Source organism: Pholis gunnellus (genome assembly GCF_910591455.1).
Source record: "Pholis gunnellus genome assembly, chromosome: 6".
Taxonomy (NCBI): domain Eukaryota; kingdom Metazoa; phylum Chordata; class Actinopteri; order Perciformes; family Pholidae; genus Pholis; species Pholis gunnellus.
The window spans coordinates 9,800,221-9,824,858 of NC_136532.1; the positions used below are offsets into that span (position 1 = coordinate 9,800,221).

The following is a 24,638-nucleotide window of genomic DNA, read 5'->3' on the forward strand; positions in this document are numbered from 1 at the left end:
TTTCACACCACATGAGGGAGACATAGCTTTGAGAAAGTTTTCGGAAAAATTGTCTTGGATCTCAGTTTTAATACTTCAATGTGTCCCGACAGGATTATTATGGAAAAGTACAATAATTATACATGTTAATGGCTTGAGATGTTTTTGGATGCCTCAGAGATTAAACCCATCTTGATCTTGTTGACCACAATAAACAAACATGTAAAATAATCCACACCGTAGGCGCCTTATTTCAATATATATTCATTAGGGAGCTTTATTGTGGCAGTATTAACATATAAAACAATCCATTTTTTTCTTTAATAACATACAAACATTCAAAAAGTTTACTTCACAAAGTTCATAAGGCTTGGTTGTCCCAGAAGAGAGGAGAGTCATTATTTAGGGATTTTTTTTTCTTTTTTCTGATTCTTCTTAAATTATATCTCCCAGTGTTTATTATTAAAAGAGACTGAATGAAAAAAAAACAAAAAAGTGACCGTGCAAGAGAATCTGCTACTGTACATGCCCACACAACACTGTGTAATAACACTATAAAATAATATGCTAAACAACAGCTTAGTTTTCTGTTTTACCATGTGATGTCCAATAGTTTTGCATAATAGTAGACCTGAGTTCAAATATTTAAAATCTTAAATAAATCAGGCAAAAGCAAAATTTGTGTATTAGATTTAAACAGCTTTGAATTCCAGGTGTTTGTTGTCTGTGAAGCATTGTAGTTTTATCTTTGCTGATAATTAAAGGCAGGTAATTAAATTTAAGGTTTGTAAATACTTGACTCATGTCAGGACCTTAGTAATACAGTAAAACCTCAGATATGACATCAACTGGTGAATGATCTTGATAATTTTTTTAATCACAGTTTTATGTAAAGTACAGGCAACACAAGTTGTACTCTCGGTCGATATATATGCTGTAAAACACAAGAGCTCCAGTTCAGTAGCTCAAAACAAGAGCTACTGTAAATCTCAAAGGGGTGAAATTCCCTCTTAAACTCATGAAGGCTAAACTGATAAATGAGCGACAAACTAATAAAATGCTACAGTGTCATATGGGGCCAAAGATCTGTTTGATCACAGAACTGAAAGGCTTTTTGTTGTTTGCAATGAGTTGAGGTGTAGTTTTACTTTCTATTCTCTCTCTTCTGTGTTTTTTTTAAACATCTTAAAAACTGAACACCTAAACAATTAATGTTTCTGAATTCAATCAGTCAATAGCATGCTCCGTTAGCAATGAGATTAGAGTGTTAGCATTTAGAGATTGGCTTTAATGATGCACACACACACACACACACAGCAAAAGCGCAATGAAGCTATCAAGCTTTAGAACTGCTCTTTAACAGATTTTAAATGATCTTTTCCAAGCAGACATCAAGAGGTTTTTCTTTTTGTTCTGAGAAATTTGTTTTTTTTAATTTAGTATTCAGTCTTGTCAAGCCAATGGTTAAAATGAAGCCCAAAGAACACTGCATGACATATTTGGGTTTTTTAAATGTGGTCACAAAACTGCTCAGATGACCAATGCTTATTTTTTATTGAGAGAAAATACTTAAATGTCTCAATCTGTTGCCTCTTCCTCATCTTGGAAAAAACACAGGAAACATGCATTCATCTAAGATGATCAAGACAGCCAAGCCTAAATCTAGAACGCTTTATAGAGACAAGACACGCAGAGGGAGGGAAGGATGGAAATCTTCAATTCTTTTTTTGCCACAACTATAAACACGGTATTTACAGATGAGGGCATGCGATTTGCATTGAGAGGTCAGAGTAAGAGATACCCTGGGTTAGTTAGAGGAGGATTAAGCACAGAAATAAAGGATCAAAGCCGGACACACACTATGTCTGCACAGCTGTGTACATGACACCTTTACAGAGAAAACTCAGATTTTAAATCTACAGTGAATCACTCGAGCATTTTGGTGCATGTGCACACTGGAGGAGCAACAGTTCAATAAGACAGGACGATAGTTCATGATGATATCCCCCTCTGTTAGTTATCAAGGGTGATCATATAGCAGTGCAAATAGATCAGCTTCATCCTCTACAGTGAAGCCCAGAGTCTGTGATGTTAAATGCACACATTGTCATCATAGTGGTTTGGCCCTTCGCTTGGTTTCAGCGTTGAAACTCAGTGCATGCTGTAGTAGGAAAATAAATGCTTTGTCCCAAACAAGCGTGATTCTTTTGTTACTGCATATTTGCTATATGCATAAAGCTTGTCGTTGCATAACGGAGTTCCACGACAAAGCAGCTGATATCATGAGGCAGCAACATTTGATGGATTATAATAAGAGGGCGTTGATGGTGATGTGCCCTGCAAAGGCCTCTGTAGCAGCCAAAGAGTATGGAGAGAGATTTCTTAAATAAGAGCCTAAATACTGTGTGAGAGCTTTGATAGAAAGATCGGCCGATCTCGACTCCATGTTGCTACTCCTACTTTGATAGTAGCATACCAACTGACAGTCCGCTCTGCAATAAAGCAATATGGCGGTTCAGCTGTGATGGCCAAACTGTTAACAGTTACTCTCAACAGTAAAATCGTTTTGGGTAATATGTCTGGATGCATATGTAGCTGAGTGAAATGAGGCTACAACAACACAGCCATATTTATATCCAGCTACAGACTTGGTATAAATATATAAAGTGTTTGGATATTCATAATAGCATAATAGCAAGACATGTACAGAATGAAGGTTATGGATACATGTTATGGTGTATGTTGTGATTAGATGCATTTTTCTTTCCTTTTTAATTTTTTAAACATATATTTGTTATTTGAACATAAACTGCTAATGCCCTTTCCTGAGAAGTTGATCCAAATTTAACTACATTTTGAGCAAAAAAACAAAACAAAAAAACCCATCCGTTTTCATTTGATCTGATGTAATTTCTCATCTCTGTAGCTCTCCGTTCTGTTCTCCATGCTGAGCCACTGTAACAGGCAGGCACTGTCTGTATGATGACCAATCACACGGCGACGGCTGTAAGTTTCCAAAAGTGACCGATGCAATTTCCCATCAGAGCGACAGGACTTAGTCTTTAGCCCAATGATGAGCTACGTCATGAGGTTACGTTGTGGAAGTCTCTGTTACGTTTCATACTGTGACCGCAACTTTGTAAAAGTACACAAAAATAAACTGCATTACAAAGACCAACACATCTACAGTTCATTTCTATATCTCTGTACCAAATAGAGATTTTTTAAATAACATAATCGGGGGTTTTAACCTTGACTTTTTTCCATCTCTCACAACAGCCCTCCAGACCTTTTGGGAACCTCAGCCATATCAGCAGTGAATGTCTGTGAACACAGCTTAATATCTGAACTAACCAGAAGCACATTCCTCCTGATAACGTGTTGGTCACTGCCATTTAAATGAGAACAAATACTGCCATGTACTCAGTAAAGTGAATAAACAGTTGCAGTCATCTAAATGATAAACACATCACAGATCTTAATAGAAAAGGCTACAAATCATTTCTATTCTTATCTAGTGACTAAAATGCTTAAGTTAAATACCTGCAACTGTACTCCAACTGTGCCACATTCGTTCAGTCAGATCAACATCTTCTTCACCCGAAAATGACCAGAGAAAGACCGGTATGAGAGATTTAGACCATTAAGCGCTTCACTTGTCCCATCATTTGTCACGTAGCAGCAGTCAGGTTGGAGTATACACACCTGTTCCTTTGGGGATTTTGAGTGTACCATCCTATCACTTCAAATCCCTCTGAAATACACACAGCGCTCTCCCACAAGTGGCACACCGTCGACTAACAAATGACCCGGAATCACGGTTTTATCCACTATTACAACAAAGTAACTTTTCACCATGAGCCTACAAGTAAGCTTTTTGTCCCTTAGCGTTTCTTCATACACATTAAAACACACTGAAAGATGCACTAGTAGCCTTAATTAACGAGCTAATATTTAGTTCAGAAGACATTTAGAAGTTCAACAAAACACATGTTTTTTCATCACAAACAGACTAAAGTTTCTCTCCTCTGCTGCCCTCCTGTTTCCAAAATGACATCACATAATCTGAAACGGTAGTAATCTGTGGTCTGTGTAAAAGATTTGTGCTATCGCCTCTGTAGGAAAAACCCAGGGTGCTACCGGATGAACAAATGCTGACGGTAGTCTTAAAAAATATCTTGAATTTCTCAACACCCATCACCCCGATAAACTTCAATAAATTAGCTTTTTTTTGTAATCTTTTGTAAACTCTTAATTTTAAAATAAGCTCAAAGTAGATCCTCTGACTGAAAAATTCCTGAAGGATCTGGATCACATAAAAATGTACAAAACGTTAAAAACAACTTATTTAAGATAGGTATTAGTTACCAATATTTCTCCTTTGTTTTTAAATATATATAATGTACCTTTGAGTGTGGCTATTGTTGCGTCCAGTGACAAATCAATCATTTCTCTTTCTGTCCCCACCCACTCCGTCATGACTGACGGGTTCTGTGACCAATCAGGTGTTCCGATCTGAAGGCCAGAACCGATCAGAGTGGTTCGCGCTATTTACCAAAGAGTCATTGAATCAGCTCGTCAGCATCAGGAGTGAACAGACCGTCACAAGTTCTATTCAAACGAAACCAACCAGTTATTTCTTTTTTTTAATCTTTTGTGACTTTCCCTCTATCCACGACTTTCCTTGTTTTTATATTTTCACGAATCTTCCCACTTCCACAGGTTTTTCCTCCAACGCTCAGTCTTTCTTGTCCTTTCTTTTCAGTTCATCGCTGCCAAAAGTGTCTTAACAAGTGATTGGATCCTATGATTATAATCGTATTTCTCTTTTCTACAAGACTCCAATTTATGCTGCCAAAGAGGTGAAACTAATCTACTTGTTCGGGTCTAATTCATTCAAAAATAAGGTTCTCCAAAAAGGCCTGACAGTTTATCCATCTCAGGCCTCTTTTTAACAAATGATGCTATTGCAATCTGGTGAGTGCTCCATTGCACCTGCTCTTAAAATAAACTGAATTTGCTCTCAAACAAGTGAAATAACATCACCCCATTGGCAGACTGGTTGTTTTGTCTCACCAGTTGTTGAAACTGAATATAAGATTAAATTACATATTAAGACAGACATTTGGGCGTTTTTGTTTCCCCCTGCAGTGGCTCTTCTTTTCCTCAGTCTGACCAGAGGTTCTCCATGGCCATGCTGATCCTACACAGGATCCAGCGGCGGAGCGGGCAGTAATACTCGTAGTGAAACTGCTCAAACTCCGGCGTCTGGCGGATCTCGTGGAGGAACGACACGTCAATGTCTGACTCCAGCAGTAGCAGCAGTGTGGGCACAGTGACAAGCAAGATACCCATTACCACGGCAACAAAGCGGGCCACACTCAGCACACATGCATTGACTCTTTCATTGGACGATAGCAGGCGCAGGCTGCTGGTCAGGACGCCACCCATTCCACCACTGGCAGCCATCCGGGTGCGTTCGTAGGCCCGGTCTCGCTCCCTCTCAGCCTCCAGCTGGGCCTGGATGTCAGGGTCGGCATGGAGCTCCCTCAGCATCCTGGCGGGGCTCTGGACCGGAGAGGAGAAGAGCATGTCGACGCCTCCCTGACTGTCGTCCACTGGGGTGGGTAGCATGCTGGCGCAAGGACTGGAGAAGAGCAGGAAGATATTTAAAGAAAACACATAAGTAGAAAATAACCAGCGCCCAAAAGAAGAAGAAGGCATCAGAGCTGGTGTTTTCCGTTAGCAATAGCAAAGGCAGGTTTCAACCCGTCTTTCATAGGAGACATTCACACAGATACGTGTTGCTACAGACATGTACGCCTCAACAATGGGGAGGCAAGAGCCAAGAAAACACAAAGCATGCTGCAAAAGAGCAGTGTATGCCAGGTGCACTGTAGCATTGAAAAAGGATGGATTTGCATGTGTTTTGTTTACATAACAGCACAGCAACAGTGTTCTACACTCTTGTAAGTAACTGTTAATTTACATCTTATGCTGTTATGCCACTGTTAACTATTTACTGGGGATAAATATGAAGAATCGCGAGCCAATGCTGTGGTATATCCTCGTGACTTTCAACCTCTGTAGCTACGTCAACTTAGACTTGCCACTTGGGGGCAGCAGGAACAAGCTGGAAACACAACACTGACATACAGTGGCTTATTTACACATCCGGCAGATATGGAGGACATTTACATTTTTTTAGAGCAGTGTCCACATGACAACTGTATGTCCATAATTCAGTCGGCTTTTAGCTTTGTTTTCGGTCTCCACCAACTCCTTTGGGAAATCTCTCTCTCTTATGCTGCTAAATGTTGACCAGCTGCTTGATGATTTTTGTCTTTGTCTGTCTTCTGTTTGGTGCTAAGCAGATATAGTGCACAGTGGATTTTTAACTTTGAGCTTTTCCCTAAAATAGTAAAGTTGAGAGCCAAAAAATGTAGTTCTTATATGAAAACCAATGTAATAAAACTCTATAGACCTGTAGACGAGCTCAGAAATGGTGAGAGCACCGCTGGCCTCGTCATCTTCCTCCACTTCATCTTCAGCTTTGGGCGTCTGAGGTCGGAGATTTGAGGTTTCCATGGAAACATGGGAAGGATGCAGGTCATTGCCTAAAGCAGAGATTCCTTCATTACTTTGTTGCTCTGTGTTTGCAAGTGCAGCTGAAGGTTTGAGGGGAGACAAGGGGACAGAGTCCTTCACAGCGACAACACCTGGTGAGAGAAAAAGACAGAAGAAACACGTTTTACATCACATCGTATATACAAGACAACTTAATATAGACATACAATCAAAAAGATTTCCCATGAGGAATGCAGTTAAACATCCTCACATGAGTCAGACTGAAGAGCTTACATGTTACTAGGCATATTTATTTACAGGGTTGCCCCGCACCTTTTCCATCAGTATGTGTAAGAGCCATTATATATTGTTAACAGTTTTTTGTATTTTATAGTTTATTGCAAAAGTAATGTGTGTTATGCCTTTTAAAATGTTAATTGGTCATGTTGCAAAATGTGCTTTGACGTGTGTTTTAGACCTATTAAGATAAAGGCTCCTCTAGTCTGTCCTGCTATTGGATACTATTTGGTTGACTCCTTTAAGTAGGTTTTCAGTGCAAGTTCGGCTTTGATGGAGCAGGATGTGGAACAACAATTTTTCTTACCGCAGATTATAGACTTTTTAGTTAAATCCAGCAGAAGGTCAGTGTTTTGGTACTCCATTTATTGCATAAATATTTTGTCTATTTTTTGTTGTTTACATAGAATAAAACTACTTTGAAATTACGAGCTACGAGCCTCACCATTGGACAGCTAACAAGAAAAGTTTAGCCTGCAAGCGCACGTAAGTTGGACACGGTAGTCTACGCGAGTCAGAACCCTTTAGTTTACATCCTGCAAGAAGTGGCGAAGAAGGACGGGAAAATATATATATAGTATATATATAGTTATAGAGTATAGTTTCTGGGTCACGTGCACAGTGTGAATGTGTCACATACACAAAACACAGTCTTATTCTATGTAATTGGGCCAAAGTGCCACTCTCAGCTGTAGATCTTTACGCTGCAGTTTAACACTCGATCCACATGATGGCGTTCCCGTATTTCTTATGGATAGAGTACCCACAGATAATACTGACATGTAAAATGAAAAATTCAACCCTGAAAATGTGAGAAGACAATTACACTATAAGTTGACATCAAAATGGTTATTTATAGAAGTGTTCTCATCTGGTTGGATTTGGCCTATAGAGGCTGGCAGGGGACATTCACTGTGAGTGTGAGTAATACTGTTCAGGCTGTGACGGACTTCATGGTGCTGTTTGAACTCTCATTGTCTTCAGGCAGGCTGATTTCAGTTCTCAGCTCTAAGAAGTGACTCTGCAGGGGTACAGTCATTCCTGATGTGACACAGTGTGAGTGTGTGAGTGTGTCTGTGTGTGTGTGTGTAGATAGCCGAACTTCACTTTGAGGTGATGAGTTTAGACGTCACTGATGCGTCAGAGCACACGATGAATCTGAATCTGAACATGAACACCTTTTTGTGCACGTGTGTCTGTGTGTGTGTGTGTGTGTGTGTGTGTGTGCATGTGTGAATGTTAAAAATAAGACCAGCTGTCTTCCTGCTATGGATTAAATTGGAGCTTGGGGTAAATGTCCAGTTACATATGGCTCAGTGAACACCTCTGTAATCCAGACTCTATCTCATGATCACACACACACACACACACACACACACACACACACACACACACACACACACAAACAGAGTTAGGAATTGTCAAAATAGAAAGATTGAAATATCGATGAAATCACAGAAAGACAGGTGTTTGTTTGAACTCAGGGCCAAACTAACTAATCAGTTACCATGCCAACTGATTCAACTATGAGTTGAGAGAAATGTAAGACGAACATCGGGGGGGGGGGACCTGAGGAGCGAGTGGTGACAGCTACCATGGAAACAGAGTCAGCAAAAAGGCGTGTGAATGAACTCGGAGAGGGAGAGAGACAATAAACCTGCAAACAGGAAAGCAAGACCAGAAGCTAGAATTAGTTGTTACTGGTTGCTGCTTTTGTAAAATAGTCCATCAAACTTGGCCAGTGAGGGATTTGTCATGATTCATCTTCTCACAGTGCACAGTCGCTGACAGGGCAAGACAGACTTGTATTGAATACAGATTTATTATACGGAAAAAAATAAGAAACAAAGGATGATGTTGGATGTGTTCAAGTAAAGTAGCTGTATTTCCGTGCAGAAAAAGAGGAGATGATTATACGACAAAAATGGCAACACGATGATGACAAAACTCCTGCACAATGGTTATCTTGACAAAAGAGTCCACAGGCTGAATGTGGTGGGAAAATAATCATAATCCATCAAACCATTAGCTTTGCCCCTTTATCCATGAAGGTTGGGAGGGCTGGCCAGATCTCAGCTGACATTGGGTGAGAGGAAGGTTGCCAGTCAATCAAACATTCACACCTACAGGCAATTAAGAGTTGTTATCCCAACATGCATGTCTTTGCACTGTGACTGTGGGAGGAAACATGCAAACTCCAAATAGAAAGGCCCTTCAGGGGCGAGTCCAAAGACAGGTTGCATGAATGTGAATGATTGTCTTTTCTCTATGCGTCAGCCCTGTGATTGACTGGCGACCTGCCCAGGCTGTACCCCACATCTCAGGGCCGTTGTGTGGCTCGCTTCATATGTCGAGTTAAGGATCTTTTTTCCTTTTCTTTTTTTAATTATCCAATGTTGTTCATTGATAACAGGAATCCCCCAGGGAGCGGTGCTAGGACTAATAATCTTTAGTCTACAATAACCACATTCCTGTCTTGGCGCTGGTCTTCAGATGTTCACAGGCGATCCAGTCATATACGCTTACGAAGAAAAACAACTATTGCCATTACAGACCAATTGTCAAAGCACCTGGAAGCAATAGCCCGTTGGCTTAACAACTTGTTTTGATACTAAATATCCAAAAAACAGTGTGCGTTTTTCCACTGAAACACAAACTAGATGTTAAGATCAACAGTCAGTAAATCAATCAACTTTCTGAGGTCAAATATTTAGGTCTAAACCTGTTAAAAGCAATCTGTAGAACTGTAAAAGTCAATCTGTAGACATTGAGACTGTCATCATCAACATTTGATGCAGCCAAGATATATAATATGCACTCAATGATTTTCTCACACCTCATTACTTCACGGTCAAGGCAAGTTCATCAGTAACTTAACCCCTAAAGAGGTTATACAATAGTGCAATACAAATAATATATATCAGTATTTCGGCAAGTTCCTAATAGGACAACAAAATGTAGCACATATAGTTTAACTCTGCAGTGTGTGAACATGTTTTATATTTGTTATTTGAAGGCACTTCTATTCTAGGGATAGGCATTGGAAAACAGCAGTAGCTATAAATGCTGTGATACATTGCATTGGAAAATTGTTGTATATTTATGTTTTTAGTGGCCTTCAACAAACACCACACTAGTCATGAGCAGGCTAAACATCGAAGGGTTTCTACCTGATCAGAGATGCTTATAATAACAGAGAGTCCTGTAGACTGCAGACACTTTCAAACAGCAAAAATTACATGAAATGAAATACATTACATGGATATGCATGAAACCAGGTCACGATGACTAAGAATTGTTACGCTTGTAGTTTTTTCATTGGAGCTGCAGTTTTTTCTGTGCTCACAGTAAATGTAATTTAATAAGGTTATTTCTTATACCAAGTTCGGTGTGTGGATGGAGATTCGACTTATGATAAGTGAACCCCAGGAACACGGAGGCTAGTCCAAATGTGACGTCACGACTCCCATCCCACATTCATCACATCAGACAGACTCTTTTTAGAGGACAGCTCAGATGATTATTCAGAAATGTCGCTCTTATTTAATTATATACTGTATTCCTTTAAAGGAAACCCAGCATTCCCAACCTTGGTGCAGTCCAGGTACCACAGCATAAGAACAAAAGTGTCTTAACTACAGTAAATAATTGTTTATTTTATGGCTGCTCAAACGCAACTTAAATGTTTAATTGCATAGCTTCAGCTGAGTAAAATGACGCTGTATCAGTAAATGAAAATAGCAACATTATTATTTACTGACTATGAGGGCAGCAATGGTCATTTCACACCATGGCTAAATAAACCTGACCTAGTACAAGCTGTTTTATTTTTCCAGGTCCGAAGTAAGAAATCCACTCAACACATACAACACAGTTTCTGCTGTTTTCCCAGTTATGAGATACTGTCTGCTAGCTCTGATTCAAGCCTCTCCTCAGAAGAGGTCATTCACACTACGAGGCGCTACATTCCTGTGTGGCCACCGTAGACACTGCAAACACACACTCGTGCAAACACAGAGCCGGGTTTTTCCCTGTTTTGCAAGTGTTGACAGAGCTATTCATCTTTGTCATGCAACCTCATCATTGACACCCACACACCTCCAAAGTAAATGTATCTGTGCGACTGTGCATGTGTGCAAGAATAGAGCTGTGACTGTACTGTATGTTTACTCAGCTCTTCTCTTTATCAATTTCTCAACTCAGGCTACTAGAGCAACACACAAGACCCCTGATACTAAGTTTTAGCAATTAATCTCGATGTATGTTAGGGATTACTACATCGTTAATTAAGCACCTCGAACTACGATGGAAAAACCTCCCGCTCTCTGTTTACAGCTTCAAGTGAAACAGGATCAGCTGTAAAGCATCACCGCTAAACCTCATGAAGATGAATTACAAATGATCACTAATATAAAATTAAAAACTACAAGTAGAGATCCTTCCTCAATCCCTGTTGTTTTACAACAAATGTGTGCTGCATCTCTCATACATATTTTACACATCCAGACAGACACAGCGTGCTAAAGTATTGTCTTATACTTTATACTGTAGCTATCAACGCTTTCTAAGTGCATAGAGTGGATTATACAGTATGTACCGCAGTTACTTCAACACACTATCTTTGTGCATGCTGCATACTACTCAATATCTTTCTCTCTCTCTGTCTCTCTCTTCATCAGCACACACACACACACACATACACGCACACACACGCACACACACACGCACACACACACACACATTAAAGGGATCTCTGGAGAGTCTCAGGATGTTTGACAGACTACACTCACAGTTTGCACCATGCGGTTGCCACAACAAACCTGGCAACCCAACTACTGGGCTGAACTAGCTAAGATTTACTGCAAGTTTAATTTCTTCAATACCGATTTAAATGTGGAAATACATGTATAACATGTTTAACGCTGCATCACACTGGAAAGGCCTGTACTCCAGTTTTCATGTGATGTGTTGAAGAAATACAGGGTTCAATGAAACTCCATTGAATGCCACTAAACTTGAAGAAACTGCAAGACAAAAGCTGCACTATAATAATCTTGTAAGTATCTTGATGTATTTCTGACACATATTTCTGCCTCTTGGCACCCAATCTTACTCTGTTCCAGCGTATTTCTCTGAGGTCCAGTACTGATTCCGGCGATGCGTCCCCCATGTCCCACCAGCCGTACATAAACATCCCGCGCCGTGTGATTGGCTATGCGTAGATGCAGGCTCCGGCGTGTTGTTATCTTCACCTGGCACCTCAAGGCCTCAGACACTACTATAGATGATTCCTGTTCATCTGTAGACTCCCCTGGGTGGAATACTTCCAGAGGCCCGACCTGTCCCTCCTCCATTCCCTCACCCTCAAGCCTCTTTGGGGCCACGTCCAGCCCGAGTCCCCCTGCCCTGCCCTGGCTCCCACAGCTTAGGGTGTCGCCTGCGTTGGGTCGGTCGCCAACTCCCAGCTCCAAACTGCTCTGCATGAGGCCGCCTCCAACATCACTGCTTTTTCTGTGCTCAAGAACCTCCATCATTCAGTCTGATGACAAACTTCAAACCCAGCTGTCTGTGGTTAGACCCCCACACCCCAACTGACCACGCTGCCAGCTGAGCTTCGGGGGCCGGGATGGGGAGGAACACACACACACACACACACACACACACACACACACGCCTATACATACACACTGAGAGAGATGGTGAGAGACAAGACACATTCTCTCTCTCTCTGATACAGAGACGTGGCTGGCCCTTCAGTGAATGTCAGCGATGTTAACAAAGAGTGGAGGGGTATTAGAGGAGGATCAATCCCAGAGCTGCAGTTTCTATATATAACCAGGTGGTCCTGGCAGCAGAGGGGCAGCTAATCTAACTCTGATTACAAAAAGGGGGCAGACCTGACCCAGGAAGGGATGTGGATCACTTTCTTTTCCTCTCTGCAAGTCTTTATTTATCTGTCTTTTCCTCTTATTAAACATATTTATTTATGTTTCACTCTGCAGTTAATCTGCTACAACACTGACAGACAGAGACAAACTTCACTCAAATACATCTCTCTGAGCTAACACTTGATTACATACAGGCAAACGCAGGCTGTGAAAGGACAAAGTCTAGCATTGAAATGAATTTTTCCTCAATTGAACTGCTTGAGGAAAAAGTAAGACTTGTTGCATCACAGGGTCCCATTTGTTGTGTTTAGTGATGTCAGGGGCACGAGTGCTGATGAAGTGATGATCAAATGTGAGACATGGAATATAAACTCTAATCCCCATGAAACATCCATGAGTGATACCCGTAGCCAAAACATGACCACTGTGTGTGTGTGCGTGTGTGTGTGTGCGCGTGTGTGTGTGTGTGTATGGATTTTGGTAGATAAGAAGGGGACAGGCTGTACAAACAGAACAAGGTCAGCACTGACCTTGGGTCAGCTTCCTGTTTCCCCTTTAATGGCTGAGATTAGTGCTCTGAATATAGACGGTGATCCTAGACCATCTCGAGGACACTTTATCCCAAAGTCCTTGCAGCAGCCTTCTTAAAACAGTCTGACTGTTCAAAAGAGGGGGTGTTCTCCAAACAAAACTAGTTTGGATGAACTGCTGAAACAAGGAATGATTTACTTGAAGGCATTCATGGAGTTTAACTCACTGTTACACACAAAAACTGGGAGCACCTGTGTCATAAGCAACACTGCTCAAAAAGTGTGAAGTGAAACGGTCAAGAGAGGGTGACAGAGGTCTCCTACAATAGTAAAGCAGCAAAAAACTGCCTTCCTACGTGGGCCATTGACAGCTTCTGGGCCCATGTGCAGCTGCACTGGTTGCACCATCAATATTTACACCACTTGTTTTATTCTGCATGGTCATCTAACTTGTCATTTCCTAAATCTGGGTACCTCTAGGTTTACCTCGGACCTTTGATTGATTAGGGCAACATGTAGTGAATCCACCAGAATCTGATAGGAACCTGCAGTCAAAGCCATGAACAGAAAAATAGGAACGTAGGATCCAAAACATTTCTAACAATAGCCTATTACTAACCCTTCACTGTTGCACAGTTCAACACATTTTTAAATGATAGACAACTAAATAGTTTTCTATTTTAATCAGTAGCATACAACACAGAGCAGCAGGAACTGCAGTAGGACACAAGGCATTTTCAAATTGAATTTTGTGCCATTACTCAGACTGTATCATGTCAGTGGTGCATGAGGCCCGTGATTTGATGACTACCTCCTGCCCATCCCAAACCAACCAACTGAGACAGACGGGATGCTTACTGCTGCACCTCTTTGACCATGAGCCAAGAAGAATTGATTTTTCTCTAAATGGGATGAGGGAAGATGAGAGAAAGACATAGAGAGGAGGAGAGGCGGAGAAAGTGAGTCGATGGCCATAAATTCTATCAGATGAGGTGCGAGAGAGAGAGAGAGAAAGAGAGAGAGAGAGAGAGAGAGAGAGAGAGAGAGAGAGAGAGAGAGAGAGAGAGAGAAGTCCATCAAGAGGTTGAAGAGGGTGGTGACACAACAGTATGATTGAACTGTGCATGTGTGAAGGTCTAAGGGCCACGGGTCGGGTTGATGTGTGAGAATGAAGGAGGGAAGGAGGGAGGGAGGAAGGAAAGAAATGTGTAAAGGATGGAGGGAAGGAGTTAGGCACCCGGAGAGGAGGAAAGGATAAAAGGTTGAGTCCTGTGGCATGTGGAGGGGATGGATGGATGCATGAAGATACAACACAGCAGCCATAGCTCAGTAGTAAGGACAGGCTGTTTGCAACACACACACACACACACACACACACACACACTACAGTTGGATTCACACACTAAAATCTCTGTAAACTGTGTCTAGCTGCCAAAACCCAGATGATAGAAACTGGATTGGGTTTATAAAAATGTTCATACAGTACTGTGTACTCACTGCATTAAGCTTTACTAGCAACAGTGAGTGTTATGAGGCCCTTTTTTGGAGGCTGCTCTAGCCCTGTGATTGGTGGTGGCTCAGTCTGAGAGGAGAGTCTTCAGACAGCTACCTCCACTGCATATTTTTGGGTGAACATTGATATACACTGATAACTGAGCATCAGTCAAAGTGCTCTCTGACATCCCTCCCTCCCTGTCTGCTGCTTGTGCTTAGGATACGGTCACATTACATTTCTGTTCAACAATATTTCCCCACACTCGACGAGGACGTAACGTCATGGCCTCTAATGCGAGTCACACATAAATACTGATCAGAGCAATCACAAACAGTAAACAGTGTGTGAGGATGACAGTGATGATGTGCTAAAAACAAGTGAAATGTTCTGGTTCTCACAGGACAGCAGCGCTACAAACATGTGATTAAAGAGTATGTATGTATGTATTGCTCTAGATTGAAGTACCCAACAATATATAAAGTATTTAAAATTAGCCCGACCGTAAACATCTACAGCTCTCAACATGTCGTCTGAGCATTATCAGCTGAAACCACCATTACAGCTGATAACGCTGTCCCAACCGACAGTGTCGTCGCAGGAGGAGAACACTGTTGGCTCATCAGCACTTTTGCCGTGGTTTCTACTGTTGATGCTGTTAGCATTGTCAGCTGCAAGCCGCCGGCTCAGGCGTCACCATGTTGCGAGGCAACCGAAATGCTTCCGATCTCGTATCTTGAACCTTTAATACTACAATAATTTGCGTCATATTTCTAACTCATCTGTTGCATTGACATTATTATTGAAAGCCTGATTATCAACACCTGACTTCCGCCTTACTTTCAAAACTGAAACTATGCCCTTGTCATTCCCACTGCCAGACACACACACACACACACACACGCACGCAAAAACACACACACACACACACACACACACACACACACACACAGAGAGAGACACACACACTTACTTAACTTTTCTTGCCTTCTCTTCCACCTCTTTATCTCCAATTTCTTTTGTCATATACCCTGAAATTTGTCTTACATTCACCGTCACTTTCTTCTGTTATGCTTTGCCACACACACTCCTCCCTCCTCTACATCCTTATTTCTAAATTGAGCCTGTGGACCACATCCTTCCAAATCTTTGCTCATCTTTTCAACCCTACAGTCCATTTTCTCCTCTCTCATATTTTCTACATCTCTCTCTCTACATCCCGGCTCTCGTTTTCTCTTGTGTAATCTTACCAAGAGCTCTTTCCTACCTGCTTTCTCCTCACTAACAAAAAGATTTATGCTTTAATCAGATAATAGGTCGCAGCGGAGAGTGTCAGGATTAATAACGGAGAGGAAAAGTGACAGAGAATTACAATAACATGCAAAAAATGTCACGCGAGGGAAACATTAAAACCCACAGTGCTGTGAGTACTTTCTATAAAACCACATAAATCTACTAAGGGAAGGTGGTGCACTGGGAAAAGAACCCTTAAATACTAACTGCTTGGTTGGGTTACTCTGATAGAGAAAATACTAACATAAATGGGAAATACATTTTCCAATAATAAATGAATAATTCATTAATTATTACCTGCGCTTAAATAAAGCTCCTCTTTTCCAAAAAATCCTGTTTTCCCAAAAATATTTACCAAATTGCGTAGTTTTTTCCTGGAAATATTTTTGGAATTACAATCTGTTATATACTACTATGAATAAAACTTCTACTAATGATAATACCAATAATAATAATGAAACTAGTAATGATGATAACAATAAAAACATTTTTTCTATAGGGAGTTCCAAGGAAGCTTTACTGTACATATATGAAGGGAGAATAAATAACACACAAACAGAACATAATGCTAACATAGGACAAAACAGAATAGAGAAGGGTAATTCATGGAAGTGCATACGCACTCACACACCCATGTATACAGAATCCAATGTCAATTTGCAGACAATATGGTTGAGCATGTGTGCTAAACTTTCGCTATTATGACGCAAACGCTGAATATTCACATGTGCCAATATACAGAAAAATCACAACAACTAAAAGATTGCATTGTGCGCACAGAACCACACAAGGCCTTAAACAGAGACAGACCTTTTGGAGCCAAACAAATAACTTCTAATTGAGTTTTCCGTAATGACAACATAAGCATGGCTCTGTTTCTGTGTACCTTCCTCCTTAGAAGACACACAAAGTCAGATACATGGAGACACAGGCACACACAGGCATGGTGGTAAACTCAGGGAGGATCATGGGAAGGGTATTTTTAGCGTGCTGCGATTGGTGTCTCCAGGGAGACAAGACTGATGGAGGGATGGGAGCATCAGCTGCTCAATTAACACTTTCTGTCTGAGGGCTGTGTTTGTGCATGTGCATCTTCATACACAAGGGACACCCATGTGACTTTCCAGAGGTCTAAGGCAGAAGGGCATGTTGTGTGTGTGTGTGTGTGTGTGTAGAATAAGTAACATCCTACCAGTGTCTGTAGCCGTCTCTTCGTATTCGTTGGTGGAGGGCAGTGCAGGTACCAGTGGCTCCATGTTCATGATGAGGTTTTTATGGCTAAGAGAGTTAAAACTTCGACTCTGACCAAACTGGGCTCTGAAAACACAAACATCAACTACACTGACTGCTTTGTGCGTTACGTTGAGGTGTGTGTTGTCTTGCATAATGATAGCACATCTGCTCTAGTTTCACAATCTTTCCTTGCACATTTTGAGTTCCATAACTGGATGATAGTTAGATCTTTATTTGTAATATCCCGCTGTGGGAGGGTATCACTGCAAACAGGCAATAGCGTTGTTTTCTAACTGTGTAAGGGAGTTCAGTGTGTTTTTCCTTTTCACTTGTCCTTACCTGCGAACGTCTGGTTGCTCTCTCTGAATCTTTGAGCTGGCTTCTATCACCTCCTTTGCAACTCTTCCGCTAACAGGGACAAACACACATTCATTATAAGTAAGAAAAATGGTTTCATTTTTTTTAAATAAAAGGATTAAAACAGCAGAATTTTTTTTTTTTGTAATACATGCAGATCTACTTAAGGCTCAGGATGAAATTGCGTTAAAGACTCAAACTGGAATGTGAGGCCAGTGAAAAGCTGCTAAAATCACTATGATGCTTGTCTTTGTGTCTATGTCAAGTTGAAGACAAGAGAGTCTCGCTGATAAGACTACATCAGATGAGACACGTGATTTTTCATCTGTGTTTTGCAGTTGTTGCATAATCGGTGCTGCTGAGCAGGCAGATTCCTGCCAGCATGGTCAGGAGCTCCGTTAATCTGATGGTTGGCCGACTGGAGTTCTGGACTCTGACTACACTGTTTCAAGTCTCCACCATCCCACCCTTTAGGCTGTCGTTGCTGAGATTGATGGTTAGGTTGTAAGTAAGCCGGTGAGATGAAACATCTGTTGTTGTAGTCATCCAGTTGTGGATAATCACAATACTGTGTGCAGCAAAATGTGCGTCTATGCTATAAAATGCTGTGCAAGGAACCATAATCGTCTAAAAAGATCTGATCTGTTCTGCTTTATAAAAACTGGCTCCGTTTGTGGACCACAAAGCTCTTTCCGCTTTGCATTTGCACAAATGACCAACAAACTCCACCTTATGCTATTACTCATCATTGCGCCCTTGAGCCAGACTGCTTTATCTAGCTGATGAAATGGAGCAGACTGAAGTGTAATGCTGGTAAAGAGCTTTGTCTGAGGGGAGCATCGGCTTCAATAACAGACTTATACTGTATATTTAGGCTTTCCTGTGATACGAGGGTCGGTCAATTACAGAAGCCAAGGCCAAGCTGGATGTTGATGTCCAAAGAGGAGAGGCAGCATTTGGATCTACAGCATGTTGATGGACTTACAGTAAATTAGCACGTGTGGTAGCCTATGTACATTTCTCAGGTTAGTGCAAAAGGTGAAGCATAATTAAAGTGTTGACCTGCTGATGAATTGTGGGTAAATTTGCGTTTTTAAAATCTCTCTCTAGGGTTTATTTCTGACTCTGTATCTTTCGTCGCTCCCTTTCCTTTGACATACATCACACATCTTCTGTGGTCAAAATTCTGTCTGTCATTGTATTGTGTGTGAAAAAAAAAAAAAGTCTGCCTTCTCTTATGAAAACTAACTTGAATACTGTCTCACCTGTATCTGAACCGGCTGCCTTTGAAGAAGATGTTACTGCTGGAAACTGTCTTTATCTGACTTGACTTCGCACACCTGTCAGCGAGAGGGAGGAAGAAACAAAAAGAGATGCAAACAAAGAACTTAATTATTACAAAGCATCTGATGCTCAAACACTGACCATTCTTGTTTGTGACCGTAACATTAACCTTGTGCACTGACTCTTAGGGAGCAGAAGAGGAAAGTGTTTCAATGTGTACCATTTTAGGTAAGTCAAATAAACCTGTTTGGTTCAGGATCATTTATCATGCAGCAGAGATGGTGGAGAGTAGACAAACACCTCTGCTCTGCTTAGTGTGTGTGTGTGTGTGTGTGTGTGTGTGTGTGTGTGAGAGAGAGAGAGATAGAGGAACTATGTTCGCAAAGCTTTGCTTGGCTGCCATTTACAAACTCAATTCACTCAGATTGGATTAAGCGGCTCTCATGTTGTGACATCCCTCCCTCTCTGTCCGCCTCTCAGAGACACATGAGCTGCTGTCATTAAGAAGTCAATATCCAGGGTTAGACAGGCGCTGTTATGAGAATGTTTTAATGACTTTATCACAAAGTTGTCCTTTTGTATGCTTTTGTAAACAACATGACACACAATCTGTGTGAAAACTGGTTCATTGTAGAGGCGAATAAAATGATAAAGTAAAGTAAATATTTCAAAACAGGTTCAATTAATTGCCTTCATGGGGTCTGTTCTGTTCTGTCAGTTGACAAACAATCTCACCACAAGGTCCATTCAAGGTCCACGCTGTCTAGAGCTGTTGTTTGTGTCACACAATCTTCCTCAGCAGATGATGGACTTGGCCGGCTGTCTATGGAATTTCAGATGTTCAAATTTGACATTTTAGGAACTTCTCGTCCATGTTGGTAGGGCTGCAACTAAAGGTTATTTTCATTATCAATTAATCTGATTATTCTTTAAACTAATTGTTTCCAAAACCCAAAGATATTAAGTTTGCTGTGATGGAAGGCAAAGCAGCAAATTAGAAAAGCAGGAATCAAGTATTGTTCAGCATTTATGTTTGAAAATGGACTTTTTTTACGATTTATCAAAATTGTTAGAGATTGATTTACTGTTGATGAACGAATCGATTAATCCACTCATCGTGTCAGCTCTACTTGTTGGCTTTCATGGCATTCATGATCAAACAACAAAACAACGTATCAAGGCTCATTGTGATCTGATCGCTCAAGGTTTTCAGAAGAGAAGGAGGTATAGTCATAGTATAGGTGCAACATAGTAACAGCTTCCTCCACTGTTGTATAACTATGAAGTATGATTGATAGCTGTGCTGATAATCCCACTGAAAAACACATTTTGTTTGCTCGCAACCTTGACACAACCATGACCATAGACTAAGTTAACTCTCCATTCTCTCACTTTCGCCTTCACCCCAAGCCTGTTTCCATTCCTGACACGCTGGCAGCGTCAATAGTCTCTGAATTCAGAGCGACGACCTCGGAGTGATCAGCTGCTCCCCCAGTGAAGGACAGCAGCATATTGTAGCAGAGCCACACACACAGAGAGGCAGGGAAATCATTTGAAAAGAGTGATAATGTGCTAAAAGTCAAGATGGGACACGAAGGAAAGCAAATTGTAGCCACTTGTGTATAAGAAAATGACAAAGGAAAATAATAGAAGTATAGTACTATTTCAAAGTAGATAATATTTAAATATATTTAAAAACAGCTGTAACAGTTACCAATTGTATCAGTGCCATTCCAGTTAAATATGTATAGTATGTGATAATGTATATTTATGTTACGTATATTTTCTTTTTTCTCAACAATTAGCACTGGTCATTTTGTGGTAGAATAATACCCAAGTGTCTCGAGTTCAAGAGCAGCTCAATAAATTCCCTGGATGTGTGTGTGCGTGTGTTTGTGTGTGTGTGTGTGTAACACATTTCAAACTACCCAGTTAATTGGGCATGACTTGTCCAATTGGGGACAAAAGCCATGTTCCCAGCTAGGAAAAAGCTGATTTTTGCATCATTGGGGAAGGTTAGGGTGAGGGTAAGTCTCCAAGAAATTAATGAAAGTCAATGTAATGCCCCCAAAACCAGCTGTGTGTGTGTGTGTGTGTGTGTGTGTGTGTGTGTGTGTGTGTGTACGCACTTGTAAAAGGCTTGGTTCTCCACCCCGCACTTCCATAAGTGCTTACACGCAGCAGGGGTCGAGGTGTGAAATGTCAACACCAGTTTCTTCTGCACAGAAAAGGACAAAGACAAGAGGGATAGAGAGGGAGAAGGCGAGGATGAGAAATGAGATGACCAAAAGACATGCGAATAAGGACAAGAGAAGTGCTGAACACGGTGAGGGGGAGCTGTGCAAAATGCTGACCCACCGACCTGAAGTCATAAGCTTTGACGATGTAAGGCAGATATAGTGATTTAGCCACAGTGTTTAACAGTAAAAGCGCTTTTAGCTTGCAGAACATGTTTTTTTTTATGGACAAGAAGGAGGGATATATTCCTGTAAACGTCTAATTTCAGTCATGTGTGTCTGGTAACATGAGATACCGGATCAATGCTGCGCAACAACAGGGGTGGAGGGTGTGCGAGAGAGGAAACACTGAGATCAATAACATGAGAATGCACTGATCCAGTTTGTGTCCTTTGCTAAAGCCCCCTAGTCAGCCATATTGCTTAACCCCCTCAGTGTCACACATCAGTCATATTAAGTATGTAGTTGTGATTTACACACATGTGCTGCTGTGGCCATGTGTGTGTCAGCGTGGGTGTGGTCACACATGTGTAAATGTACCAGAACTCCATGTTCAGAAATGATTATAAATTTGTCTTCGGTCCCACTTTGGCTGACATGCAAAAAGTACTGTTACACAATGACGTGTTGATTTAACTGCTCCTAAACTATATATACTGTTGTATTAGTTACGGACATTCTGCATTCTGTTTTAATGGTATATGCACTTATTTGCAAGCTAGTTTTCAATTGCTATCACCTGGTGTATGGTCAAAACCATTTAAATTAACCATTAACATTATATTTCTTGGGACACCAATAAGTAACTAAAGAGAAAATGATACAGTAGATGAACTGTTACAGTAATAAAGTCATGAAAAGTTCAGCTCAAAGTGGGACAGTTAAGTTAATGTGTTCCAGGCTAAATAACAGAGGTGAGGGCAAAGAGTGAAATCATGCAGTGACCTGTCACACAGTGGAGGACGACACATAAATACACTAATTTAAATCCTGATAAAATACAGTGAAAAATGTAAGTACATACGCTATACACACAAGCACACACACACATATGAAGACAGAGTCAAAATAAAGAAATCAATAACTTTAAACATTAAATACACAAAATGGACAGAGATATAGATTATGCAACTTAATATTGCATAATCTATAGTTTCCTGATGGAGCTTAACTTATTCTTATAATGTAACTATGGACAGGGATGCTAATAGAAATGTCAAACATAGAGCAGAATATTATTATTGATAATGAATCAAAATAATCGTTTACACACATGAGCTAAATATAATAGAAAAAAAAATAAAGAATTGAATGAAATGACATAGAAAACGTTTTTATAAAGTGATATAAAACAAAATGATACAAACAGATAAGGAAAACACCAAACAATGAAAACGGTTTCTCCAATCATAAAGTGAGGTGAAGGCAGGACTGTAGGGAGAGGCGTCAAATTGTTTTGTGCTACGATTATTTCTAATATTTACTCACCAGTGATGACTATGTTTACACACAGAGAGAAGAGACAGAAACACAAAGATAAAACTGCATCTTCAGCCACTCATGAGTTGCCCACAGACAGACAGACGGACAAAGTTAAGCAGAGATGAGAGAGCAGGTTTGAACTTCTGTCATGAAGAGAGTAGTCATGAGATTGATTGGCTGATTGGTAGATTAAAGAGCAACCTGGCTCACAGCGAGGACCACATGTTTTTGAGGCACCTGACTGAATCAATACGGGTTAATGTGGGAGTCAAACAGCAATATGAGACACAATCAGCTTTTTCAAAAATAAAGATGGTATGCACATTTATGAGGCACAGTGCAACACAATTGCTGCTCAGAATCTACCACAGCTCTGGACTGGAAGACAAACATCGAGTGTACAGATGAAACATGTGTCCCAAATGCAAGAAACCTGTATTAGTTGTAACTTCTAATGTGTGTGTCAGGAACTGCTGTGTCAGTTTCAAAGATGTCCTGCCATTTGTATTTGTCAAAGATTGTTGGACGTTGTCCGAACATGGGTGTAGTGAAGGAGTCTCATATCTGGGCCACAGTCGACACACGGTGTGAGTGAGTGAGGTTAGTCGAAACACACCCACCATCCTGTTATAGTGAATCCTGCCTGTTAAGGTGATCTGAAACAGCGACACACACATATAAAGTGTGTGTGATGGTGGACAGGATTGCATAGACAAACAGTTTCATAGCACATTTACCGGATGTAACCATTACACAGATGAGGAAAGGGAAAAGGGAACGAAAGAAGGAAAGAGGAAAGAGAATATAGGGTGGACAGTACTCGGAGGTCAGCTAACACCAAACTGAATCCAAATGAACACAGATGGTAACTGTGCAGCTTTTTCCAGAAGTGGGCAGCACGATGACGACTACAAGACTTCACAATTCATCATCATGACGGAGGAAACTACACAGCATCTTGTATTCTTCATGTTTGCCCTTTAGAGGAGAGAGAGCATGCAGGAGGAGACGCTGCACTCACCTCTTTCTGGATTCCGATGACGTAAAAAGTTTTCCCTTCGAACTTCAGCTTGCTAACATCAGCCCTGCAAAGAACCAGCATATTAGGTATATATAGGCATATATGTACTCAGAAATAAGTACACGATAAAGCAAAGTTGACTTGAGCTGAAAAAAATAACCAAATTCTTCAGGACACGATTAAAGGTGGAGCTGCAGGATTGCTTTTTATTTTAATCATGACACAATAGCCTGTTGTCGACAGTTTGTTTACATTTACATCTTAACAGTGATGAAATGTAACATTATTACATTTATTCACGTAGTGTAGTTTTTTTTGGGATGCTTATACTTTACTTGTACTTAACTTCCGTTTTAAGCTATTTATACTCAGAGAGGTAAATATTGTTATTTTTATTTCACTTCTTCTTTATTTGAATTTCAGATTAAAATTGTCATCAAAGCATAGAATCATCTTATAAAATATTTGGCATTATTACAGATTCAATTATCAGTACATAAAGTAAGCCAGTTATAAATTGTGCGGCCTTGACCAGCTGCAACATTAAATACCCACAAACATCAATGCAGCAGTAGCATTCTAACAACAGGACATTTATACTAGTTTAACACTCTTTATCATTAGTACATTTACTTTTGATATGTAAAGTACATTAGGTTGTTCATTCTTATGTACTGTAAGTGTGAATGCAGAGGTATTCCTTCTTTTAGTCAAGTAAAGGATCTAAATACTTTACCAACTCCTGCCTATCAACAACAGATGCTAAAAGTGTATTTGTAGTTTTTACTACACGGTGTACCAGGAGTACTTATTGTTTACAGTTCCAATGTACAACCAATAAAACCATTGCCAGATGCTGTGACATTTTCTCAGCAAATGATTGAGGCACGGTCAACATGAGGTTTCATTGACTTTAACTTGTTAAAAAGCTAAATAATCAAATATTGATCTTATGAATCATACATACAGTAACAGATT

General features: G+C 40.5%; 1 protein-coding gene across 1 annotated transcript in view; it reads right to left on the reverse strand.

Annotated features, from left to right (window-relative positions):
* Positions 1-244: 244 nt before the first annotated feature.
* Positions 245-24,638, reverse strand: part of frmd3 (FERM domain containing 3) — a gene marked incomplete at its 5' end in the record, with an annotated part of 51,059 nt that continues 26,665 nt past the window's right edge. The window contains 8 exons of the mRNA XM_079160870.1: positions 245-5,626; positions 6,464-6,698; positions 17,239-17,363; positions 17,619-17,687; positions 18,902-18,976; positions 21,050-21,138; positions 23,260-23,295; positions 23,661-23,724. Of these exons, the coding sequence (XP_079016996.1) occupies positions 5,146-5,626; positions 6,464-6,698; positions 17,239-17,363; positions 17,619-17,687; positions 18,902-18,976; positions 21,050-21,138; positions 23,260-23,295; positions 23,661-23,724 (1,174 nt within the window). The 3' untranslated portion in view covers positions 245-5,145. The remainder of the gene's footprint in view (positions 5,627-6,463; positions 6,699-17,238; positions 17,364-17,618; positions 17,688-18,901; positions 18,977-21,049; positions 21,139-23,259; positions 23,296-23,660; positions 23,725-24,638) is intronic.